This window comes from Bolinopsis microptera, chromosome 10, assembly GCF_026151205.1.
Source record: "Bolinopsis microptera isolate Bmic1 chromosome 10, MBARI_Bmic_1.0, whole genome shotgun sequence".
Taxonomy (NCBI): Eukaryota; Metazoa; Ctenophora; class Tentaculata; order Lobata; family Bolinopsidae; genus Bolinopsis; species Bolinopsis microptera.
This window is the reverse complement of record NC_087081.1, coordinates 2931189-2957391: the sequence shown is the minus strand read 5'-3', so window position 1 is coordinate 2957391 and position 26203 is coordinate 2931189. Positions and strand designations below refer to the sequence as shown.

The 26203-nt window shown below is 37.9% G+C and overlaps 1 protein-coding gene across 8 annotated transcripts in view; it reads left to right on the top strand.

The window, feature by feature from the left end:
• The window catches only part of LOC134822126 (hemicentin-2-like), a 62329-nt gene that overhangs the window by 9475 nt on the left and 26651 nt on the right, over positions 1-26203 (top strand). For 4 of the 8 annotated variants that reach the window (XM_063833030.1, XM_063833026.1, XM_063833028.1 and 1 more), the window contains 7 exons: positions 3103-3239; positions 4084-4199; positions 4326-4396; positions 9588-9715; positions 10759-10915; positions 13202-13350; positions 13604-13712. In XM_063833030.1, the coding sequence (XP_063689100.1) occupies positions 3103-3239; positions 4084-4199; positions 4326-4396; positions 9588-9715; positions 10759-10915; positions 13202-13350; positions 13604-13712 (867 nt within the window). Of the gene's footprint in view, positions 1-3102; positions 3240-4071; positions 4200-4325; positions 4397-9587; positions 9716-10758; positions 10916-13201; positions 13351-13603; positions 13713-26203 lie in introns of all 8 variants that reach the window. The other 4 variants (XM_063833029.1, XM_063833025.1, XM_063833027.1 and 1 more) reach the window with 1 other exon arrangement.

The window sequence follows — 26203 nt, the reverse complement described above, 5'->3', positions numbered from 1 at the left end:
TGTTGCTAACCAGCAGCTGGTTTCCCAATAATATGAGTACTTCATTCAAAAGAATTGCGTGTAGTGAGTGAATCTTTAAAATCAAGTTGAGTGACTTGTGGTTATTCTACTCTGCGAATGCATAGCGACAAGTGATTTTATCTAGTATATATTATTATCACCTGATAAGTATGTCCCGATAAGTATTACATAATATTGGAGTATTTGCATAATCTGGCAATTGGTTTAAAGTATGGTCAAATAAAATTTCAAGGGCGTCATGTCCTATTTTTATCATGTTTGAACAGAACACAATATTTCAAATTCCTAAAAGGTACAATTATGATCTAATCTAGTAAGTTCTCCTGTTTATCATAAATTTGGATTTAACGTACCTGTTCTTATCTATAATCAAAACTGATGAGATATAGGTGTGGTTCATATTTCATCCAATTTAGAACCATAATAAAAATGGACCATAAAATTAGATTTACCTTAGTTCAGGACTTCATTCTTCATATTCAATGTTGCGTATCAATTTTGTTGTTCTACAAATAGAAAAAAAAAATTAGATCAGTTTTTTCATTTCATTATGATATCTTAGATCAAATTCAATTACGGTTTTACATTAGTTTTGTGGGCCTGGATTTGGTATTACTGGGCGATACAAAATCAATTAGTCAGTATGTTTTCCCAGTACCTGGAAAAAGCTGAAATGGCACGTCATTCTTATTTTCTAGTTTTCCTTAAGATTTACAGTAAATACAGTTCAAAAAAATGGTCTCAACTGATTTTAGAAGCAGTTCCAGAAATCAAAGATGAACAAAATGCCAACAGGCATATCACTACGTTCAATCTACTCGAAGGCTATAATTACATCTATCACAATATTTTCACGGTAAATAGTATCCGACGATGTCATTGGCATAGTGCCATAAACACCCAGCCTTCTCTTAAGTCTTTCTCTTTAGTCATTACTTCATTATGTCTATATCCGCAAAAGGGAAAACCAAAGACGGATATGATTCGGAAGAGGGGCGAGGGCGGTGCGGGGGGCGGGGGCATATGAAGTCGGGCCCAAGTTTACCTGGTTAAACTTCCCCTCAGTCCTCGCCACACTATCTTATCCACTACTGTCTCAAACCTGGCGCTCTTCAGAGTTACAAACCGTAACCCTCACAACGGATCATGTGACCCTCACAACGGATCACGTGACCCTCACAACGGATCACGTGACATGAGTCATGTCCGCTTCACTAGCAGCCTTCCCTGCCCACTAAATTGTGATTAAATGATATTTACTGTTCATGATCCAATAATTTATTGCAGCTCCTTATTATAGTTGATTTGATGATTCATCTGGAATCACTAATCATGTATTATGTGTTCTGAAAGGGTCTTGATTTTATTTGCATGGGTCGGTGATCGGCTCTTCTAGGTGATAAGTCTTCAGTGTACCAGATGCCCACAATTTATTCTCTTTATTGAAATACCTACTGTTAGTGAGTGAGACATACTGGGTTTTGATTCAATTTGATGAGGTGATTTGAAATTACTGTCTTGCCGAGTGCTGAAATTCAGTTCTTACCTCCAATAAGATGTTAAAATTACTTCAGTCAAAGAAATCGATTGAAACAATTGCATTTACACTGAGACCTCATCATAGCACGGTTCTAGAAAGAACAAAATTGCCATAAAAGACCGCGTAATTTAAGGAGTCCTGGTAACAGACCGCGTAATTTAAGGAGTCCTGGTAAAAGACCGGCAATTTAAGGAGTCCTGGTAACAGACCGCGTAATTTAAGGAGTCCTGGTAACAGACCGCGTAATTTAAGGAGTCCTGGTAACAGACCGCGTAATTTAAGGAGTCCTGGTAACAGACCGCGTAATTTAAGGAGTCCTGGTAACAGGAGTCCTGGTAACAGGAGTCCTGGTAACAGGAGTCCTGGTAACAGGGTCCGCACTATAAGTACCAGTGTCCGCGTTACAATTTATTAATACTAGCAGGAACCCGTATAATATAACCCTAAACGGTGTCAAGACTCAAGAGACTAAAATAATTATTACCTATTTAATTGGCGTTTTTGACACCACTTGGGGGTCCAAATTTTGGGCTCTAAAATCATTATTCCTTGGCCAATTTTTTATTTTTTCATGCTGATTCGGAGGCCATTAAAACATTTGAGCCAGTAAAAAAAGTTTCGGTTGTATATCTTTTACAGTTTTTGTGGAAAGTCTTGTTAAAGTTGATGCCGTGGTGTCAGTAAAATGGCACAGATATATATATATATATTGTCTCGCTTTATATATAGTAAGATTTATTAATATTTATCTGCGGTTTGGGATATATTATTATTACTGGTGGTTGGCCGTCAGGCAGATCCGCTAAAATATGTCTTGAAGCGACTAATATTGACTTGTTACAGCCCCTCTAAAATTGTGCAATTGATTTAGTATTGAAAATTGTCCATATTTGTTGGAGATGAAGAAAATGAACATCGACAAACAAATTTACCCTAATTTGTATTAAAACATTCGCAAATCACGAATATCTGTTATTTCTTTTTGATGTTTAAGGGTGTGTCACAATCTTCAACAAATTGCAATATTTCTCGGTTTTCCAATTTAAATAAATAAAACATTGATGTGTAACAGTTTCCACTGAATGTGATAAATCACACATATCGGCTTGCTTTTTGTCGGTCCTATACCGAAGTTAGTGGTTACCCACACCAATTAAACGCGCTCTTTGTCAATAATCACCTCTCCTCCAAAACCGTGGCCAAGAAGCAAAATAATCAAAGTTGCTAGTCACGTGGTAGCAGCTTGTGCTTTGGTGTCAAATTGTCAATTTATTTTTCATGGCACCCCACAATATATTATATATTCAGTGAAAGTTGTCTGCTTCCAAATTTTAATTCATCGCCTGTCATTTTGTATTATATATTAGGGCATCTTAATGCGCTTGATCAATAGTGGGTTACGGGTATTATACTTCTTTTGATGCGTGAGAATAATTAACACTAATTAATTAACAATAATTAACACCTCGTACCTGAACCAAAAATCATAACAAAGTAAAACCCCACACCAGTCCCCACTTCTAACCCCCTCTCCTCCCCAGATTTCCTGAAAGACCAGGATTACTTCACCAAGAACCCTCTCCCCACCTACACCGCCTCCCCCGGGCAAGGAACCATCATCCACTGCGAGTTTGACCCTGCAGCTTCTTGGCCCCAAGCTCAAATCTTCTGGAGAAAGGTAACTATTGATTAATGAACCGCTTGATTAATTTCCATGTCCGCACGTGACCACATATTATGATGTGCCCATTTGATTTTAAATGACATTTATTAAGTGTTCACTTATGCGTCCCATAATATGATATGTGTTCACGTGTGTTGACACAATATAATCTTGTGGTCTATTGATTCCCCAATGATCGCTGATTTGAATGATAAGCATACAAATCATTCAACGCTGAAAAAACAAGCCCACCTATCTCAATAAACTCTTGGGGTCTTTGTCTTTTTGCCGCCTTTCGGCTTCGCCTTCCTCTGGCGTCCGCGGCATTGCTTAATTTGCAGGGAAAATGCCGCACTGCGATCTCTTATTTAGAGTCGTATTTATAACAAGATTTTAGCATCTTTCCGAACCCTGCTGGATACCTTTCAAAGGATGATCAAGTTTGATTGGATGGTATTTATCACGGTATTTTATTACATAGTGCATGTTTTTATTAATCGGAATATTCATCTAATCAGACCTTTGTCAATCTCTCGATCTGATTTTCGTCTTGATGAAAAAATTTCTGTTTTACTTCTAAAGAGTGTGTTCCCAAATGACGTCATTAATTTGAATTTATAGGTTTCAATCATAAAAAACTCTCTTAACTACAACGCTTCCTTCCCATTTTTATATATTTGTCTCCTGGCTGTTAAATTTCCTTCAAAATTTCCATAAAATTCATTAAATTGACCATTTACGGTCCTAATTTCAAAAAAGCCCATTTTTACCTTATGACGTCATGTGTGAACACTCTGGTAGCATCTTTAAAGCATCTTCACGGAATGGGAAGTTAATTTTATGTCAGTATTCTACTCAGTTGATAGAGGATGAACGGTTTGATAACATTTGGCCCACCGAGTCAAGGTTTATCTCCCAACTCAAAGGAACCATGGTCATCGCTCAGACCAAATCGGAGGATTCTGGCACTTATAGGTTAGTCGACCAGTCAATTTATTAATCGGTTAATCAGGACAAGTTGTTATAATGCTGATGGTATTATAGTCACAGGCTTTGTTAATTCTGATGTTACTTTCTTTATTTAAATTGTGGTTTCCTCAGATGTGGAGCTCGAAATGCGATAATGGGAACGATATCAGAATCTGATAAAGCTCGACTCGTTGTTGAATCAGGTATTTATTTGATTTCCGATTAAACTTATAATTAAATTAATCACAATTCGCAGCCCTAAACTTTTGATTGCGTCACTACTCACGAACGTATTTAGTTCATTCCTTCCACTTCCAGTACAGACGTATACTTTTTGAACTGTTGAACAACCTGGAAAGATTGAATGTCAAGTGTAATTGTAGTATCATTTCAATTCTATATAACTATATAATTAGAACTCTACTATAATATGATGTACTGGTTAAATCTGCCGCCAACAATCATAGTAATTTAATCCCAGTCCGTGTATAACGATCTATGTGCTATTTATACTACTATCCGTGAATATTAGTTATCTGATAAAATAATTCCTATATCCGTCCTCTGAATCAGGAAAAGTATTGAAAAATAACCAAATTAAATTTAAAACTTAACGTAATGTTTATAATATGTACCACCTCTCTCCTTTACTACACGAGGAATCACTTCTCAATTTGCTTGAAACTAATCAAATCTTGCAAGAAGGGCACGCCGACCAACCAAATTCAAGGATATCGTAGTCGTCCTTTATCCAACCAATCAGAAGTCTTGTTTGCTTGTGGGCTTGGACCTGGCCAACATGCAGAGCAAGACAGATACAATTTTATTGTAGTATCAAGGGGTTAAATTTAATTCATACTACTAGAAAAATTAGAGGTTTGAACGTGTTGATACACGCGATAAAGTCTAAGTTTAATTGCTTGTTGGTAATCTTTAAATTGCAAACTGAAATATTGTCTACAGGTCTGAAGTCTACAGTTTTCAGTAATTTGTTCCATCCCCTGGAGGCAAACATCAGTTGTCGCTGGCTCTAAAACACTAACTTGAATTGCATGTAGTACAGTAAGGCATTTTCAAAAACATCTGTCACGGAAAAAAGTTAAAATTTGCCAAAAATCAGTTTTTTTGGCATAATCAGTTCTCGCTGGCTCCAAAACACTAACTTGAATTGTATGCAGTACAGCACCTCAATGGTGCCTTACCTTACCTTGCACTTCGAATAAATGTGAATACCAGAAATAAATATATATAATATGTTGGTCATAAATTATACATTCAAACCAAATACAGAAGATCACGGTAACTTCATATCGGCTGCAGATTAATATAATCTCCTTGGCTCTTTATATTTACTTAAGTGGGCACCATAGCTCTACCTAAATACCTAAGTAGGTATTCTAATACGCTAGAACACAAAGCAAAATGTAATCCTCTTGCACCAGTATGTTATTTTCACTTCAAATATTCATCCTCCTAATTACTTCATTCAAGCAAAAGCCAGGATATTTTGAAGCTAAACCAGCGTTTATTAAGTCGGCGTGGTTATTTTTCAGTGTGGTACTGAGGAACTGAATTATTCGTCTTTTCTCAAAATAAATAATTCTATTCAAAAGCTACCGATGATCTAAACTTCCAATGATGATCCAGGTCTGGTTCAACAGGCAACAGTCAGGATCCGCATTTACTATCATCATTAGTATCCCCGCACTTTTCCATCACTGACCAGTGCCCATACTACCATACACCACTCTGGTTCCTTCTACAGAATATAATACCATCTACCCAACCCAAATGCACTGGTTTTACCTCGTACACAATATCATGATATAAAAAGAATGTGCAATGAAACGTAGAAATCTATTGCAGTTCAATTACTGGCTACAATAAAACTGATCGATCACTCTGAACACATACACCCGCATGTGATCCAGTACACACCGCGTTCTTAACCTGACTATTGTGTACCAGACAATAGAATGATTGATTTGTTTGATTTGCTAGAACAATGAGACAAAGGATTAGAAAGTGCCAAACTGATATGGATTTATCATCAGTAGTGAGAGTCTGGTGTGGTGTTAAAAATATTTTGTGAGATGAATTGTAGCATTTACATTTTACAATATCTGGGTTACAATAATGGTTTGGGAACACGGTAGCTGTGCCAGGAATTTGTCGTGGTTTTGAAATGATTCCCCACTATCGTGACCGCAGTTTGAGTTATGTGGTTAATAATTCATTATTCATTTCTAGGGTGTACCAACTAGATCATTCCACGTCTTTTGTAAAAAAGCGAGTAAGATCATGGCCAATGCTTGACAAAGATGTGTTTTGGTGCTTGTCAAAAATGTTTTAACAAAAACGGGAAAACGAATCTGTTGAATTTATTTGTTTCCATATTCAAAAGTTATATTTTCCTAAGATTCTTAGGAAAATATAACTTTTAAATTTAGAAATACGGTAGAAAAGCAAAAGTTTTAAAACGTTTCATTGTTCTTAGTAAGAGCAATGAAACGCTTTAAAACTTTTGCTTTTCTCCCGTACCCAAACATGTTAACTCGGCCCCCAACATTCGTAACTTTACTTTTAGACATTTCAAAGTAGTAAAATTTAGTCACCCTGTAAGTTTGAACTGTAGTCTCCTTTCTGTCGAGGGTATTACCTGCATGCTATTAAAATCTTCAGCCTACAAGTATGTACTGTCTGCGGTATGTTAGATGTATAACTCAGGCCCTTATAGAAACAGTGTTAATGGAAAAGCCCGCTTTAAATCACGAAAATCTCGCTACTATTGCAACTAAGATGGGTCCGGTAAGGTATTTTATTGTGCATTAGAAATACCACAAATAAAACCGACGAATTATCTGACATGGATGATTTAGAATTTAACTCTTTCGAATCGAAAATCAACTAATTTTTTGGGTTGGTTTTTATTTTGGCAATGATGATATTCATAACATACAACCTGTAATACTATGCTGTATATATCTAATTTCGTTTTCCCGTCCGGTAAGGTATGCAGGTAATGTAGTATTACATCATACTGTTTGGCTAGCGGGACAATTTGTGGAGATTTCTTACCCTTAACAAAGTTACAAGAATGTCCGGTGTTTTACTGTTTATGTTATGTGAGAGTCGTGTGTGAGATCGCCCTTGTATTGATGAAAGCCAGGGAATATATTGTGTAAACTGTAAAGTGGCGACTTCAACTCAACCATTCCAGCAGTTCCGTACAGGAGGGCAGTGAAGAAATGTTAAAACTGTCTGTACTCTGTAGTAGTTAACTAACCAGGTAACCAGGTAACCAGGTAACCAGGTAACCAGGTAACCAGGTAACCAGGTAACCAGGTAACCAGGTAACCAGGTAACCAGGTAACCATTCCAGCAGTCCCGTACAGGAGGGCAGTGAAGAAATGTTAAAACTGTCTGTACTCTGTAGTAGTTATGTAGTAGTTATGTATGTGATATACCTCTGTCCCTATACCTCTGTACTCATGATATGGGTTGATCTCAGATAATATGTAATGCAGATAAACTTTTGATAAAATCAAATACGATGTAGACATAAACAATAAACATGGCTGAAAGTATCCTAACTAATTTATATAAAAGCCAGGAAATATTTCTACAGGAGGGACTGTATCTGCTCTTTTCTCACAGCACGTACAATAGAGTGCTTTTAGGGTGTCTGTCCGCATTTTGGTGAACAATGCAAAGAGAGCTTGATAAAATTATCAAATTTGATATTAACCTGAAGATGGCTGATGGGTATTCTAAATAATAACGCTTATTTGATTACAGAAGGCCGCAGTCAATGAAATAGCAGTGTACAGATTTCTTGGTAAGAGTTATGCAATGTAACTTACACTAGCCAAATACCTCTGTAACTATAATAATCATTTTTTGTCGGTTACCTTTTTAGGGGTAAAATCTCACGGATCAGAGTTAGATTATTCTAGAGGTTGGTGGAGAAAGGTAATAGTTTTAAGAGTCCCAAAACTCAGTACATCGCCGATAAGACCGTTAAAAGTGGGTAGTCATGACTCGCTTGATCGCCATTTTCATCAGTATGATGAAAACTATTAGCTATAAAAACCACCAACAGTGATTTGTGGTATTTTCATCAACTTTCGTTACTTTATTTTGATTTATAGTTTACACTGTTCCTTAAAGTTGTGACAAAACTTCGATTGAACGACTTATCAGGCCGCGAGTACTAAACGGGTTGAATGTAGCATTTTCCAAAAATGTTTCGCCAATATGTGTGACGTATGCCATTCCATTATCTCTCGATATCACTTCATCAGGACTAACTCAAAATAAAATGGTGAATAAATGGATAATACTCAAGTATTTGTAGTAGCCGATAATTGTACTCACAATTACTGCCCATATTACGTATATCTCCAAATATTATAACAATGATGAACTTGATGAACTTGATGAATGGACCTTATGATGAATGACCCTCTTGTAATGTTTTTATAGAATGTGGGGTGAGGTTATCAGATATTCCGGTTATCCCAACCACACTAACTTACCCTAACAATGGTCCTCAGTTATTCGAACAATGGAGGCCATGTGTTAAACACCTCTAGCAGAGGGTGACAATTCAATTATAGTTTGCGAATGTGTGCTCCAAGAAAGAGGGTATTTTCTTAGCTTCATTTACTCTTGCCACGATTAGATTCGGTTATTACACGATTAAATGTAATATAGGAATAATACAGGAAGTAACATAGGATGGAGGAATTGTGTGGTTTTAATTCACACTGAATCACCCTTATCTTAACCAAACGATCATCTGATGATGAACAGTGTTATGTGATGGTACACTCTTGTAATTACTGGAAATTATACTGTTTTTCGTGGGTCTCTTTTAAGGATAATGAGATCTAAAATGTTGAGAATTTTACAATACAAAGTCGTGCAGTACGTCATGAAGAGCGCATAATACTGCATCAAACCGTCCCATACTACGTGAAACCTCACAATGGTGAATATTTGGTCGATCATAGCAAGCTAGTGGTCAAGAAGCCACTCTTGTTGTCTTATTAATTGCAGACGCTCTTGTTGTCTTATTAATTGCAGACGCATACAGACTTCTACAAAAACTATGCAGTTGTTTTTTTCACACCGTTTCACATTCAAATATTTCCATCAGGCTGGGCAGTGGTGTGAAGTAAATTTTAAATCTTTTTAGTGTCTACCATCCTTAGCTTTGTAGCGGTTTTAAACCCAGCCAAAACCATCCAACCATGGTTGACTGCTTGAGAAGTGTCGTGAATGTGCTAAAAATTTCACAACACTGTGCTAAAAACCGCACAATACTGGTATATTACCGCACAACACTTCATTTAACCGCACAGAACCGCATCTTAACGCCCAATACCTCAGGTAGAATAGAAGAGGTACCCGCGGACATATACGTGCCGCTGGATAACATTGCGGTTGTGAGTAGGAGTACGGCAATATTGGAGTGTATCCCGTATGGCACACCAACCCCTACCATCCGTTGGTCCAAGGTACGTAACATTTCTTTTTTATATATGAATATCTAATTTATCGATGGGAATTGTAAAAACATTAACAGGTATAATCAACAGATTTTTAGAATTTTTAGAATGTCTGTCCTTATGATATTCATTCTAAGTTATTATGGAATCGGATCCCAGTGACCTATAATGTAAAGCTATATTAAAGTTAGAGTCCACTGATGTTGTAATATATACATCGATTATTCAAGACTGAAGACGCGACAGTTGAAAAAAATAGTTTTTCGCATGTCTTCTCTGCTGAAAAAGGTTCTATCCATTTGGATAATTTGATCAGACAATAAACAATATTTCGATTAAAACGTTTAGAGATATCGTCTGGGATAAAAAATCACTTGAGATAATTACTAAAATATTATTACTGCGAAGCGGAAAATGCACGAGACTGCAATTCAATATATAAGTTCCCTTATACAGCATTTCACAAGTCCGTAATGGTAAATCAATTCCTTACCGGCATTACATAATAATACCTATTGAAAGTATTAGGTCTTCGCTATCCCTTCCTGTGATTTCCACTGTAAATTCACTGATTTATTTGGAAAAATCTCATTAGTTATTGAAATCCAATTTTGGGATTGAAACTAGATTCAGACCAGACATTTTACTCGATGACACGATCATGCCTCAGATAACAGTAGACGATGATGAATATATTCTCATACTTACCGATTATTTTATCTCTAACGTTCCAAATTAAAGATTGATTGGTAAACTGGAAAGTCGGACAGTTGATATGATTCAAATTTCAAACTAATTGCTTAATTGCTGCTAAAATCTTCAGCGGTTATGTGGCATCTTAACTTTGTTACCATTTGAAACATTTTCTAGTCAGGACGGATGATGAAATATACCACATGATCAGTTACTTACCGGCCCCACTTATTCGCCGATAAATCTCCTACTAAATCTTACACTTTGTTTGATTTTCTAAATCTAATGAACTTAACCTATTCAATTACTATTTAATTACTGTGTGGTTACAAAGTGAATTAAATTAATCCCTTTAACAGGACGGAGGTGAGTTACCTGATCGATCTATAGTTAGCGACAACACGGTTCTCCTGACTATACCCAACTTTGGATCTGACGCCGAGGGACGGTACTACTGTACAGCTATTCAGAACAACGACAAAGTCAGAGTCAGTCTCATTGACCTCACTTTATTGCGTGAGTAATTTTTAGGCGAAAGATTAAGAAATTCGCTGAATTTTGAGTCGAAAGATTAAGAAATTCGCTGCATTTTTGAGGCGGGAGATTAAGAAATTCACTGCATTTTTGACTTTTTGAGGCGGGAGATTAAGAAATTCACTGCATTTTTGACTTTTTGAGGCGGGAGATTAAGAAAATCGCTGCATTTTTGACTTTTTGAGGCGGGAGATTAAGAAATTCGCTGCATTTTAGACTTTTTGAGGCGGGAGATTAAGAAATTCACTGCATTTTTGACTTTTTGAGGCGGGAGATTAAGAAATTCACTGCATTTTTGACTTTTTGAGGCGGGAGATTAAGAAATTCACTGCATTTTTGACTTTTTGAGGCGGGAGATTAAGAAATTCACTGCATTTTTGACTTTTTGAGGCGGGAGATTAAGAAATTCGCTGCATTTTGCTGTCTGATAGTCCTTGTTTGATTTAATCGCCTTAATCCGAAACTATATGTTACAAGTTCATCCTCATTTGATATTTCACGACTGAATCCTGGAGATATCATCCTAGATTTCCAAACAAGATACATTAGGAATGTTGCATCAGATCGTACTTGAAAACAAGATCTGGAGTGTGTACTATACTTTGCTTTCCGTGCTCTACACGGAAGTGAGTTAGAAGTCTCCCATTGCACTGTAGGTCTATTTCTGGAGTCTGCATTAGGCTGAATCCTGTACTTAGACGAATCATTAGAGACTCCATATCCTCTAGCCTAAGAGATACGAATGAGTTGGTAAATCAGATCCAGACTGTCTTCTGAACGAATTCAGGCTCGCCCTATCAAATATTGGGCCAATATTCAGTGAACACACTTTTAAAATTACATTAAATTATTAAGCTTTTTCCTTGAGTCCTGATCCCAGCATTAAACTTGTGCTCCTCAAGTCAACAAACAACTGCATGAGAACTGAGTACGTGAGCTTTAAGTTTCGTGGTTTTACGGTTTACGCATTCCACAGTCTGCCGTCTAATTATGTCACATATCCGCATATCCGCATATCCGACTTGAACTTTGAGTGAAAAAATTATGACCAGTGACCACTGAATATGTAATCGAACTGTGTGTAGGTCAACAGTCATTGCTCACCACCCCAGTCAGCTACTACCCGTGTAATCTTTAGAGTATGTTAACACACTTGAATAGGTTTAGTTTGCATACGAAATAATGATACATGCTTCCATAATATGCAATCTGTGATTTGATTGATAAATCAAATTGTGAAAGAGTCTCTTCAATTATGTGCATGCTTTCATTTGGTCTGGCGTACAATTTCTGTGGAATGGATTTGTATCGGAATAATGATATATTTTGTGTCTCAGACCAATCAGAGACTCACGACCTTGTACCTAAGGAGTCAATCATCAGACACAAGCTCAATAATATCAAGTAACATCACTTATCCTTCCACACTTGTTGACTCATATCTTCTCCTTGGATCTACAGATGATTCAGTGTTTGGATCTATCGGCTATCAGGTTAAGATCGAGTTCATCCAGGTTAATAGATCTTATAGGTTGATAAGAACTTCCCAACGGTCTCTAATGGCAATGAAGCATGTCCTTAAGTCCGTAGTGATTGCACATGCAATATTAAGGGTAAAGCTTACTGTGTCTGAGTATATCTGGTCGGTTTTCAGACAAATTTTCAGTTAGCTTCTTCAATTTCGGGCGGTTTTGAACGATCGTTAAACTCTTTTTTGGTTGTCTGTAATTAGGTTGTTTATGCTGAATTACGGTGTTGTCTGTTATCTGAAAACTGTCTGGAATCATAAGCCGCAAATTGCTTGAGTTCACTATTAGAAATTGGACCACAAGTTGGTAGATTTTACGTAGCGCGCGAAAATCACAATAGTATCTAAAGGTATGCAATTTGTTGACAACATCGACTATAACATGTGCGCGCGTTACCGGCCACGAGATCGAATATTTCGTTTTTCTGGCCCGCTTAAATTTTACGAACTTTCATTAACTGTGTTTCGTGCACACGATCTTGTATCGAAGTTGAAGACTTTTATATTGCACAATGGCCAATGCACATATTATTATGTTTGTACATGTTTGTTAAAGTCTGATTCACTGTCTACACGTGCCCACAACATACATTTCTCATGACTCATCTATCAGTATTAAGAATTATTTCTTATGATCAGGTATCGAGTAACTGAACCGATCTGATAACAGATATTAAATATCTCGAGTGAATAACCCTTTTCTCCTTGTCGAATGAAGAATTAACCACACGAAATTTCAGAGCCACCAGAATTCCCATTGCCGAGCAGAAACCTGACCGTTATGGAAGGGGGAGATCTGAACGTTCCGTGTGATTGTTTAGGCATTCCCGAGCCGGAAGTTACATGGTTCAAGAACACCGAACCTATTAATAACAACATTAACGAAGATGTAAGTATTGGTTTATTAATAGTTCTATTTTCAGAATCAAATTTTAAATCGAAAGCTCCACTTCCATGAATTTTCAAATTTCAGGAGTTCTGAGAAGCTTTGATTGGCTATTAGTTTGTTCTATAAGCTTGAGCTCTACTCATATCTTCTTCTCATTGTTTTTGTTTATGAAAAAAATTAGCCATAGAATTTCTAGATCAAACACTACCCTTCATCGTGGAAGCACTGAACTTTATCCTTATCCCTTCCTCAGAAATCTCTGACACTGTTTGACGTGAAGGCGATATCGAGTGGGATGTACCAATGTCACTGTACCAATGAAATTGGGAACGCCCAAGCTACTTTCGCTGTCCAAGTCAAAGGTATGTGCAAATTACATTTTTATTAAAATGATTATTTTGCTTTTCGCCGATGAAAAGCTTGCTTGAATTTGTCTGTTATTCAGTATTTAGCAACCCTGGCTCTTTAGATTATCTCCAAATCAAACAAAAAACTCCCATATTCCCCTGTTGTCGCCCCGTTTAAAAGATGTGACCATGTCACAGACCACGATCTTAACTTACAAAAAACGTCACGACAATTCCCACCCTCCGACCGCTGTAAATACTTAACTACTCATGTTTGCGGTTATGTCGAAAATGATACTGGCTTTGAGATTTTCGATATTATGCGAATTAAGTAACGCCCCATTAGTTAATGTTACCGAATGCATCACAGATTTTATCATGCCTAAAATATAATTCCCTCTTTCCCCTCTTTCGCCATGCTATCCCTGATCAAAACTAGCATATTTCTGTTACTATTGAAAAACAAATCACGCCGATTCCCACCCTCCAACCATTGTAAACACTGAACATGAGTAACTGCGTTTTGCGGTTGTGACGATAATGATACTGGCAGATCTGTGTCGGGGTTAAACTACCTCAACGTGCAACGATAAGGGGGAAACTGCTCGTGAAAATGATTTACAGCACGCATTTCATGGCGTGTTCACTGTCTGTGGCTGGGAGGAGGCTACCAGTCGCACCAGATTGGCGATATCTAGTCGAGGATTTAAGTCTGGGGAAGTTTGTTTTTAGGGAAAGTCTAAATTTGTTTGTGACGAGGGGGGCGTGTTAAATTTCGTTGGAATTCTCTGAAAGAGTGTCCTGTCTTTGTTCTGCTTGTATTCCTCTTGTGTTTTGCTTGTATTCTGCACGTGTTGACTTGTAATTCGTTGGTGATTGTATAGTAAACTGTAAAGTTGTGACTTTGTGATATGGATATTAATAAATGTGCCTGTCACTACTGACTAGTGCCCGACTCTGGGTCTCCCGATCAGTTAAAACTATGATTTTTTGCTTGTATTCTGCACGTGTTGACTTGTAATTCGTCAGTGATTGTATAGTAAACTGTATAGTTATGGCTTTGTGGTATGGAAATTAATAAATGTGCCTGTCACTACTGACTAGTGTCCGACTCTGAGTCTTCCGATCAGTTAAAACTTTGGCTTAAAAATTAGGATTCTGATTATTATCATGATTGTGGTTATTTTATTGATGTTTGTCTTAAAACTTCTGCTATTTTAAAATTAAGTTCGCTGTTTCAAGAGCAAAAATTTTACGACTCTTGCTAATCGGAACCATAAATTCTAACATTTTTCATCAATATAAATTTTTTTTTACTCGTACCAGTTACCTGTCAGCACGAATTTCTGTAGTTTGAAACAATAAAATATGTTTCAAAGTTTCGTTGATTTACTTGTTCATCAATCAACATTCGCACATATTCTATATTATTTGATTATATAAACAACGTATAGTATTTGTATATAACGAGATTCATGTGCTGGTGTTGCAACATTCAGTTGCCTATATTCAATACTTCATAAAATATGATATTTAAATAATAATATAATATTTATATTTCGGATGTCCATAGAATCCGAGAAAATTCCTACAAGCTAATTCTTGAAATACTTGGTGAGGTCAGAGGTGGGATCCAATATGATAATAATGCCTCCCAGTCAATCCAGTCTTACTTATTGTTTACTCTTTTATATTAACTATAATTTCCCTCGACTCCTCATTTCATCCTTATTTTTGCACGTGAAACGACTCTTGGTCAAAATGCCAGATTCCGATCGGTTTAACTATTGTATTCTTAAATAACACATCGGCTATTTGCCTTTCTATTACGAATATCCCCCAGCAGTCACATGTCACCTCGTGCCTTCCCAGATAGAATATTTAATAAAGTACTTATCGTGGTGACACATTATATTACTTAACAACATTACTTATTATATAACTAAACGCTTATAATTTGTCAAACATCCAATCGTATTTAATCGTAATTATAAGTACGATGTGTGTTATACCACAACAGTCAATAGTCAACACGTACAGTTACTTCTCACATAAAGCCGTCATTACACTGCACCCTCTCGTAACGTCCCATTATACAGCGCTGCAAGGCACATGCCCAAACCAACAAATCTGCATTTATACGAGAACTCGCAACAGGGCACACATCGCAATATTATAACGTAATATTTCTCGCTACATTTATGTTTGGCTTTCATTGCGTTGGTCTCCTCAGGTAATGGTGCCCGCTGAATGAGGGGGGACTGGTCCTATGTTTTCTTTAAGTGCTTTCCTCTAAAATGCCCCGGGGCGAAATGGAGTTGGGCTCGTACCTCATTCATTCCATTCTCAAGTTTATATTACTTGCTTTGTAGTAGTAGTAGCCGATTGCTTTCTATTTCTTGCCTCCTTTATGATTTGGAGCCAATCGGGCTCCAGCAAAGAGGTTGCATTTTCTATGGTTCCTGATTCCTGACACATTTTAGCATTGTGTAGCTCAAGGTTCAAATTATAAGTAAGACAGACTTCTAATAAAGTCAGTGGTTTAAATTCGGTGGTATAAGGTTCAACAATCGTGTCTTGGGATCGGAGATGGCATTTCCCACTCATTGGAATCTTGGCAGGTCTAAAATGGCAGACCCTTTTATCAGTTTAGTGCCAATATCATTAGTCTTTTGGTCATGTCTGAGGTCCGTCTTAATCTATGGCACTTCTTTATTATATTATCTTCTAATAAACTTAACTCTGTGCATTAAATCTTTACTATTTTATCTTCCTTTTTATTTCTTCGTCGTTTCGTGCCCTGAAATTTTGATTGTTTAAGTAGTTGCACTGATTATATTAATTTCGGACGGAGATAAATATAATACCCGTTGGCCTACTGATCCTCAAATAAGTAGCTAATTTCAGCTAATTAACCCCTGCGGTTCTGTAACTGATGTCAAGTAGTTTTTAGCCCGGTGATAATACTTAATAACGAGCTAATGGTACTCACGCTCTCGAACTGTTCATCCGCCGATAGCAGACGTGCATTAATATACCCAGCCAACAAGGAGTCCTGGTTTCTATCACGTGGTTACTATGGTTTCTATCACGTGATATGTTGAGGTTTGGTGTGCGAAGGTTGTGAGTACTACTTGAGAGTTTACCTGTGAAAGGTTGGCTTTGTATTGTCTACTGTAAAACGCTACCTTGCTGCAATCTGTCGTAATCAATGATTCATCTTCATTATCGGAGGTCTAAGTGAACCTGGCTATATCTTTAAAGTTCAGTTACCACATGACAAATTAATGAGTCGATGTTGCAATTCATAATTCAATAAAAACTATTCTAAGACTCCATATCTCCTGGATCTTGTTTTAACAATGGTAAGGATACTAAGTAGAGATCTCACGATCCGTATAACTAATACGGGTTATCGTCTTCACTATCCTATTTCCAACCTCAACTCTAACCTCATCCTAACCTCCTACCTCAAATTAATTTTCCCGTCATAGTGTTTTCTTGCTTATCTTTGTGATTAAAAGATTTTTAAAGTCTTCTCCAACGGTAGAAACTACGTCACAGCTCCGCTCGAGTGAAAATTATATTATTATGATTTTCAATGCGATTATCATCCCTGATTATTGGATGATTTCGAAAGGACTGAAGGTATTTTAATTCCTAATTTGTCATTTCACACCCTTGACTGACTTTTCAAAATTAACTTCCTTCCGTCTGCTTAATTCAGCTCACCTTAACACACTCCTATTTTCGTCTTGTAAACTTACTTTCAACATTGCTTGTTACTACATCAACTGTTTTAGTTCTATCTATACTCTCCATGTTTCAAGGTTCCCTGGACAGTAAAGCCACGTGCTGTTTTTGCAAAATCACGTGATAAATTAAAGCTCGGTCATTGGACTTGGCGAGTCACGTGATCAAACGAAATGTGCTGATTGGATTACCTAACCCCTATTGTTGCACTTGTTCAGAGCTCCTTTATCTGAACTTTTTCCCAAACAAAACACCTTCCGCCTTGTTTTGTTTCAGATGATCCCATCGAACGTTATCATTTGTAGGTTCTAGGTTAGTCACGTGACAGGCTTGCCACGTGACCCTCGCATTGTGATTGTCGTGCGATAGTTTGCTATTTGCTGCAAGACTTTTTTGCTCGGTTAAACCCCTTTTGTCTATTTCAGATCACCCTTTAGCTCTTAGCTTATTTCAAGTTCACCATTTAAATTCTCCTCTTCCTTTGTCCCTACTCGTTAGAAACTGTCTGTTTGCTTCATCGTCCTACATTCACCTCGGAGCGTCCGTCGTCCAGTACACAATACTATAATCGATAACAACGGACCTTGGAGCTATTTCAGTTTATTATTCAGTATCCATTCTCAACTTGTGCAACCTCATGGCTATTCATGTGTTCCACAGCTGTCTCAACCAGCCCCCTACCTATTATAATTATCATTGTGCAGTGTTGGGGACTAATTTAGCAGTTTAGCTATCATTGTGCAGTGTTGGGGACTAATTTAGCTATCAGGCTAGCCAGCATGGACCTGTTGTATTCGTTATATTTTAGTATTGTTCAACAATTCATTGTTATCTGCAACGTACCTTGCCCCGGGCTCACATCCTCCGAATATTTTACTAAAATAGCTGAGTTGTGCTTCATATCATGGTCTGATTATTTTTGGCAATTTAACAATTTGAGGTTTTCAAGCCAATTAATCACCAATACTTGTAGGCTTGAATTGGATGGTATTTACCGCGAATAAAAGCATGCGGTCCAATTTCCAAATTACAGTACATAAGGTATACACTGGATGTGTGGTAAATTCAATTATAGCATACCAGCCGCACGGTGGGAATTCTATTTTAGCAATTTTATGAGTTTAGCGCAGTTATTGCACTGTTACAGAGTAATTTTGTCGCTTTTAATTTAGTTCATGAAAATCTAACTCGTTCCATCTTTAACTAACCACGCAGTATGTAATTTTATAATTTAACAGCATAATTTGAAAAAAATCCGGGCAGGATACGACAAGTTATGATCGAACTTGGTTGGAAGAGGAGCATTTTTTCAGATTCCTTCTGTCGGTATGGTAACACAGATATAGAATATAGCGGGAAAGCGACGAATAAGGTGCCTGTGAACGTCATTTTGCAGTGCCTGTGAGCCTTTATTTGAACTTAAGGCATTGTAATTTCTACAAGTGACTTTCTCACGGAGCTTAGTCTAAAGAGGAACATTGTATCAGGGTTGTTGTATGATGTATCACTTTTACTCTATCACCATGGTAACACATATTTTAGAAATAGCAAGATGGATTAAAATTCCATCGGCTCTTATAGCTCTTTTCGAGTTTCGACGAATAAGGTGCCTGTGGGCCTAATATTTAGTCTCACTAGCAGGAACCCGTCTAACAGCAGGACTACAAATTGCAAGAATGATTCAGCTTGGGTATAACTGACTCACTTAATGTTTTATTAATTTAAGTTACTTATTAATATTGGGCAATTCATAATTAAATCTATCGTTGTTGTTAAGGTCAACAGGAAAGAAATAATTGTTGTTAACAACAGAAAATTAACAAATGTTTACTAGGTTCCAATGATACAGTAAATAATGATTTGAACTCAAAAGCGTCCGCTTTTGAGTTCATATCATTATTTAAGACTCGAGAGGCTAAAATAATTATTACCTATTTAATTCTCGTTTTTGACACCACCTGGGAGTTCAAATTTTGGGCACTAAAATTCTTATTCCTTGGCATATTTTTTATTTTTCCATGCTGATTTGAAGGCCATTAAAGCATTTGACCCAGTCGAAAAAGTTTCAGTTGCATATCTTTTACTGTTTTTGCGGAAAGTCGTGTTAACGTGGATGCCGTGGTGTCAGTAAAATGGCACGGATCCATATCGTCTCGCTTTATATATACGTAAGAAGTTGATATTTCAATTTCCAGCACTAGAATACACATCTGCCTCCGACTTTCCACTTTTATTAGCTAATAAGCTGCTAACACGTGAATTAAATTAATTAAATCTAAAATTAATAACCACGATCACTTACCCTTCTGATGTAAACAGCTGGATAAAATTTGAGATCGATTAGAAAATAATTTGCTGACGCTCGCGCTCACCTAAATAGTATGAATTTCAGAAATAATAATTCCGTAGAAGCTGTAATTTATAACGTTTTAATCGATGATAATAGTTGTAATTACGTTACGCTTGAAGTAATTAAGCTGCATAGATACAAATTTACGTTCATTTCCTTTTAACGCTTCACTGGTGTTAGAATGTTTGGAATGTAAGTATCTAGTTTTGCTGTTCTAGTTTAGTTCTGATTTAGTTCTATTTTGGTGTTGTAGTTTACTACCAACTGCTAACGGGCATGTAGATTATTAGCGCTTAAGGTGTTTTTACTTAACTCGTTTACTGTTGTGCATTATAACTCTCGAGTCTTCATACTTTCACCAGAACACAATAGTTGAGCACGGTTGCGGTGGTTGAGGTGCAATGTTTGTCTCTTAAAGTTCCTCTTTAAAGGTTCGTCTTTTAAACGTGCTGGCTAAGACTCCGCCATTACTCAAAATATTTGTTATAAATTTGATTTTGCGGTGTAAAACAAATATTCCTAACAGGTCTTGTTTCTCTTGTGTCACACCTACTTGTTGGACGGAAATTTTAAAATCACCACATATTTTTAGAATGGACAGTTTAGCATAAACATAGTTTATTCTTTAGAATCACAATTCTTCTTAGTTGATTTCACTAGTTGAATAAAATTCTGTCGCTTGAATACAGATTATTTACATCATTTGGACTTACTGGATTATGTCTTGTTATATCTTGTTCTCCAACTTCTGTCCGTCTGCTACAAGCCTTTATTGAATAGACCTTACCCAATGCACCTACCCATAAATTAACAATTTGTCAGTATTCCTTTATCATGATCTATGGAATATGTCGGTATGGTCCCATTGATAAGAATGGAAATCACCCATTTGTATTATATTAGACAGCGGAGTAGGTCGTCTAGCCTAGAAGTCCGGCGTTATGTATTATATTGATCCTGGACCTAAGTGGCAAGCAGCTCTATATCAACAACAAACCAAAAAGGGTCGTCTAGCCCTTCAAACTCCTCCCACGACATGACAGCTTATTTTACTTATTTTACTATTTTGGTTTGTGATTTATAGTAGTCCGTGTGTTGATGATGGAGATTCTTAACGGAATTTTAGGTATCCCACTCCTCTTTTGCATTTTATGACGGGTTATGAAAATATTTGAAGGCAAGTTCAGGAAGGAACGGCTAATAGGTATTGTCAACTCTCCTGCCAATTTGATCATCTATCTATTTCATGGCAAAAAAGGGGAACGTACCCATGCCGTTATGTCACCAGCAGATTGAATTTTTACTCTTCGTTAGTCCCAACTATTAGGTGTTCCGTTCAAGGAGGAGGATGGCATGACCAGTAAAAGTAGAACATTTCTCGAATTTTTAGCAGTTAGAGTGTCAACGTTCCTGGTATTCATCATTGCATGTACCCTGCTCATGATTTAATACCTCTGTCAGTTCATGATTTAATACCTCTGTCAGGAGTAAAGACCTGCTTTATCTAAATTCTCCTAAGTTCCAGTTGGTCCCGGCCGGCGCCGACCTTTTAGAGAACAACAACAAATTCAGTTTTATACCAATTTGTTAACTTCTTTAATTTGATGCTGTAAAAGAACTTCCACTCATTTCCAGTGCTTGTTCCATGTTTCTTCACCTGGGGAGAAGATTTGGGTTAACCACTGTCCTAATTTTAGAGCTTGTTGATTTGAGTTTTTAATGCGTCCTCTAGGTCAGTCTTCCATTTCAGAGATTAAATTCTTGGTTAATTTTCTCTATGGTAATCATGTCTAGCCAACCAAATTGTTCCCTTTAAGCGCCTCGAACTCTGTAAAGTCATTATGTTCCCTTTGAATTCCACAAAGTATTCAAATTCAGTTAGTTAGCGAAAAAAGTATGTAATCGATTTAAGTGCACAGTCGAGTTTTAAACAAATAGTCTTTTACGCCGTTAAGCCGTGGTAATACTTAAGCTTTACCTTAAAACGCACTGCATTGCCCTAAAGATTACATTATCATGTTCCCGCAATTTCTGTCATATTACTTTTATCTTACTTTTGGGCTTGTTACTCGTCGAACAATTGCTGCAAAGTTTAATTTTTGTTGGCTTCGTGATGTTTATTGGCCTCGTAATATCCAAATTAGATTGCCGAATGCTGCGTAGGATGACGTTTCTAAGCCGTATGCGATGACGATGATTCTGATGAAGTTCCCCCATGTTTTGACTATCACAGACAGTTCACAAGATATCATAAGTATTCACCGTTTTCCCACGATCTGTGCATGTTATTACTTCCGCTCCACTGACTATCTGTCAATACCTGGTACCATCACATCAGGCAGTATGGGGCACGGGGTGAACTCCGTGGGGCACGTGGTGATCTCCATGGGGCACGTGGTGAACTCCGTGGGGCACGTGGTGAACTCCGTGGGGCACGTGGTGAACTCCGTGGTGCACGTGGTGAACTCCGTGGGGCACGTGGTGAACTCCGTGGTGCACGTGGTGAACTCCGTGGGGCACGTGGTGAACTCCGTGGTGCACGTGGTGAACTCCGTGGTGCACGTGGTGATCTCCATGGGGCACGTGGTGAACTCCGTGGGGCACGTGGTGAACTCCGTGGGGCACGTGGTGAACTCCGTGGTGCACGTGGTGAACTCCGTGGGGCACGTGGTGAACTCCGTGGTGCACGTGGTGAACTCCGTGGTGCACTCCACAGGATTCACTTATCTTCTCGGCGAGCCTGTGTTACACAATATACAGCATCAGTTTCCCTGATGAGGTGTATTTTTGGTTGTTTTTGTAAAGGAATATAGTATTAGAAAGAGGTTTTAACACAATATAAAGGTATTATGTTTTCCATTACAACAATTCATCTGAGTCTGGGCTGGGTCACCAACACAATAAATAGACACCAGTAGTAAGTTATATAATCAAAACTATACTTCCTCTACTAATGTCTTACCAGTCCTCTATCAGAAACCCATCAAATGGGCAGACAGCCAGACACCGTCTGATAACGCTTCACAAGTTACTAATCTGGATCTGCTTCTCTTCTGGCCTTGTTCTTCTCCTCTTCCTGACTCGTCACCCGTAAACCTCATCTATGACACGTAAATCTCGCTTTGTGCCTCTCGTCCGCCGTTCTCATGATAAGCATGATGTCAAACGGATTGATAATAATCTTCCCTGTTTATTAATACCAATTATTTTGTCAGATTTTCCCGCACTTTTATAAGGATTACCGCGTTTCCTGCACTGGAGTGTTGTTCTCATAGCCAGGAGGTTGGCAGTTTAACCACTTCTTGCGTTTATAGCTGGTTATAGCCCTTACAGTATCAGGCTGAGTGATTCCGAGTTCAGTTGACAGGAATACGAGACTTCTTGTGACTGTCGACTAAGTTTTCTGTTTCAAATTACAATTTCCGGGTAATTATGTAATACTTGCCTTCTGTTTTTAATTCAATTCAATTTTCAATTCGATTTTTTACTCGGGCGGCATTTTAACAGTTAGATTCGTTGTCTTATTCCGCAAGTTTCATCCGCTCCCACAGTTCAAGTTTCACATCTTCTCCGAGGTGAAATCTCAAACCAATCTTTACCTTCGATAAATTCTCATCACGTTACTCACGACAACCAATCACAACACAATGCGTTTTCTATCAGCCAATCAAAACGTTCCATCTGTGTCACGTGCCCTATCAATGACCCGACACCGTCAACATCATTGGTTCACCTCCAGTCTACATTGTCCTCTTTGAAACATAAGTGCAAGTTTTATGGACATTCCTTTCTCTTTAAATTATAGAATCTTATTGATCCACAAGGTTGTTTTGTCCCGATTCTCTTCCATAATAATACCACGAATAGGGCAATAATCCCATGCGGAATGGAAGTGTAATCCAGTTAATAGTCTGTTGGCCCGTGAAACAGAGGGACACATAACCTCGTTACCTAGTTAAATACTTAATACCCTGTCTCAATGTCTCAATTAAATGAGTACATACTCATTACTCTTTCTACTCACTTGACCCCCGGGTTTTTTTCTAGATCAATTAACTTGGTTTATAAATTCGATCGAGTAATGTATGACTTACTTGACTTAAGGCGGCTTCAGCGTCCGAGTATTGATGCGCTGTCTCCATAAAACTCTATCCGCCATAAGTCCGCCCATTTCTCCAGTGTCGTTGAGACCCGTGTCAGCTCGTAGGCTATCAACATAGGTCATGGCTGGTCTCCCCCTACTCCGCACCCCATGAGTTGGTTCCCAGAGTAGCAAGCGGTTTGCGACTAGTTCTGGGTGCCGGTGGATATGGCCTGCTAGTCGCATCCTGCGCTCTTGGATCTTCATGGTTGCTCTCGGTAGGTTGCCATAGACTTCTTTGTTGGTTTTTCGCTGCTTCCAATCCACATTAAGTGCCATCCTTAGCATTCTAGTGTAGCAGCCATCAATGCGTTTCTTCAATTGCTCTGTCAACGTCCACGTTTCAGAACCATAAAGAAGTATTGACTCCACAGTAGCAACAAATAGACGGATCTTTAGTCCTCTTCTAAGGTCAGACTTCCACATCTTCTTTAGCTTGTGGCAGGCTGCCCAAGCCTTAGCTTTTCTGACCCGCAGGTCCCTCTCTGTTGTTGCTATCCAAGCTCCAAGGTAAACAAAGTCTGTCACCTTTTCCAGCTGGTTTCCAGAACAGCTATTAAGACTACTCGTAATGTATATCCCTCTTTATTAATGCTTTTCAAACAAAGTTACAACGAATTATGGGTTTGGACAGGACATGCCCGTTTAAAATATTTCCATCACGTTACATTACATAATTCTCAAAAAACGTAATAGATTTGTAGTGTTGTAATAAGTTTCTAACGTATTCTAGTGGCTGGTACTTGGTGAATGGCAATTGCAGCCCACAGAGCGTTTGTCCGATATTGGGTATCAATTCCTGGCCGGGAATTATGATTTTTATCGTCATAACTAAATTATATAATTTGTCGTGGCATGTAGCTGAGGTCTCTATAAGTTTTCTCCCAACGTTTTTGTTCTGTTTGCACGATGCAATAATTGTCAATAGTTTCCAGTCTGTTCGAATTATATCAGCTACATTGTCTCTGAAGTGTTTGCAGCATAATTACTGAAGTTGTCGCGAATATTACGTTTTTCGGACAAAGGTTATTGTCCCTTTTTCGCTACAAATTTGATCCAATGCAAAACATTGCAGAGGACGCTCCCAAATTATTGGCATAATTAATTCTCTGGAAAAGTGACGTTTGACTTCCGGCAGTCGACCAAGCCCCCAGAAGCCTCAGCTACTGGTTACCGTACTCATAGCTACTGGTCACCATGGTTACCCGGCTACAGCAGCTTGATAACCTTGCTAAAACCTCCATTGTGTCCCTATAAGTATAAGTGTGTCCCTTATTGTGCCCTTATTGTACTGCCTTGTTTTTGTAGTAAATCGCAGGCGCAAGGTGTTTTGAAGTTTTCGAATTTATAGTTTGAGAAATTTTTAAAATCCTAAAATAACTGAAAATAAATAGTTTATGTTGCTCCTTATCATGCTGACCTGCCAATGCAAGGTTTCATGGCTTTGATTTAAACACAATTAATGCTTGTTATAATTGTATCAAAACATTTAAAATATGACATACCTTAACGTGGTTGTTTGAACCCATACGATATATGAGTACTTAAAGATGTCTCATCGAAAGGAATGCTATCCCTTGAGCTATAAAGTTTACCTACTCATGTTATCTGCATCTCTACTATCTTCTAATACGATAACAAACTCTTATCTGTCTTACTTATCATGGTGCACAGGTGCACGTCTTGTTTTATCGCATACAGATAACTACGGTTTGAATAACTGGTCCCATCTTACACAATAACTGTTTTATCAGTATCCTTCTGGTATCATCGGCAGCTAACCAATGACCCAATTATCGTGATGCTCCACTGATTAAGTGGTTGCTACCCTGCACCTGTGGGTCCCCAACCATCAACCACGCGGCCCAATTTGCACGTGCACTTCATACATCTAATATAAACACGTGCGCGTCCCGTGTACTACTTATGTGGTTTGAAAATGTTCCAGTTAATAACAAGGTAAGCACGGACCGTGCGCCAGGGGTGACCAATCAGATTGTTTCCTTCTATCACGTGCTATTTGGATAAACCAATCACAGCGTTTCCTTTAATCACATGGATTGTGATTGTTTCGTATTTCACCATAATATGACAGTGGAGCAATCAATGAAGCAGTGCAACCCCTTAATTCCCTGATTTGTTTCGCTTGAACGCTTCTCTTTTTAACGTATGTTTATTGTTTAGTGCGGTGATGATGCGTTATCACTACAGGACTCCCTCCTGATCATGTTAATTTATTACTGGTTGTGGATAGAGTGTAGC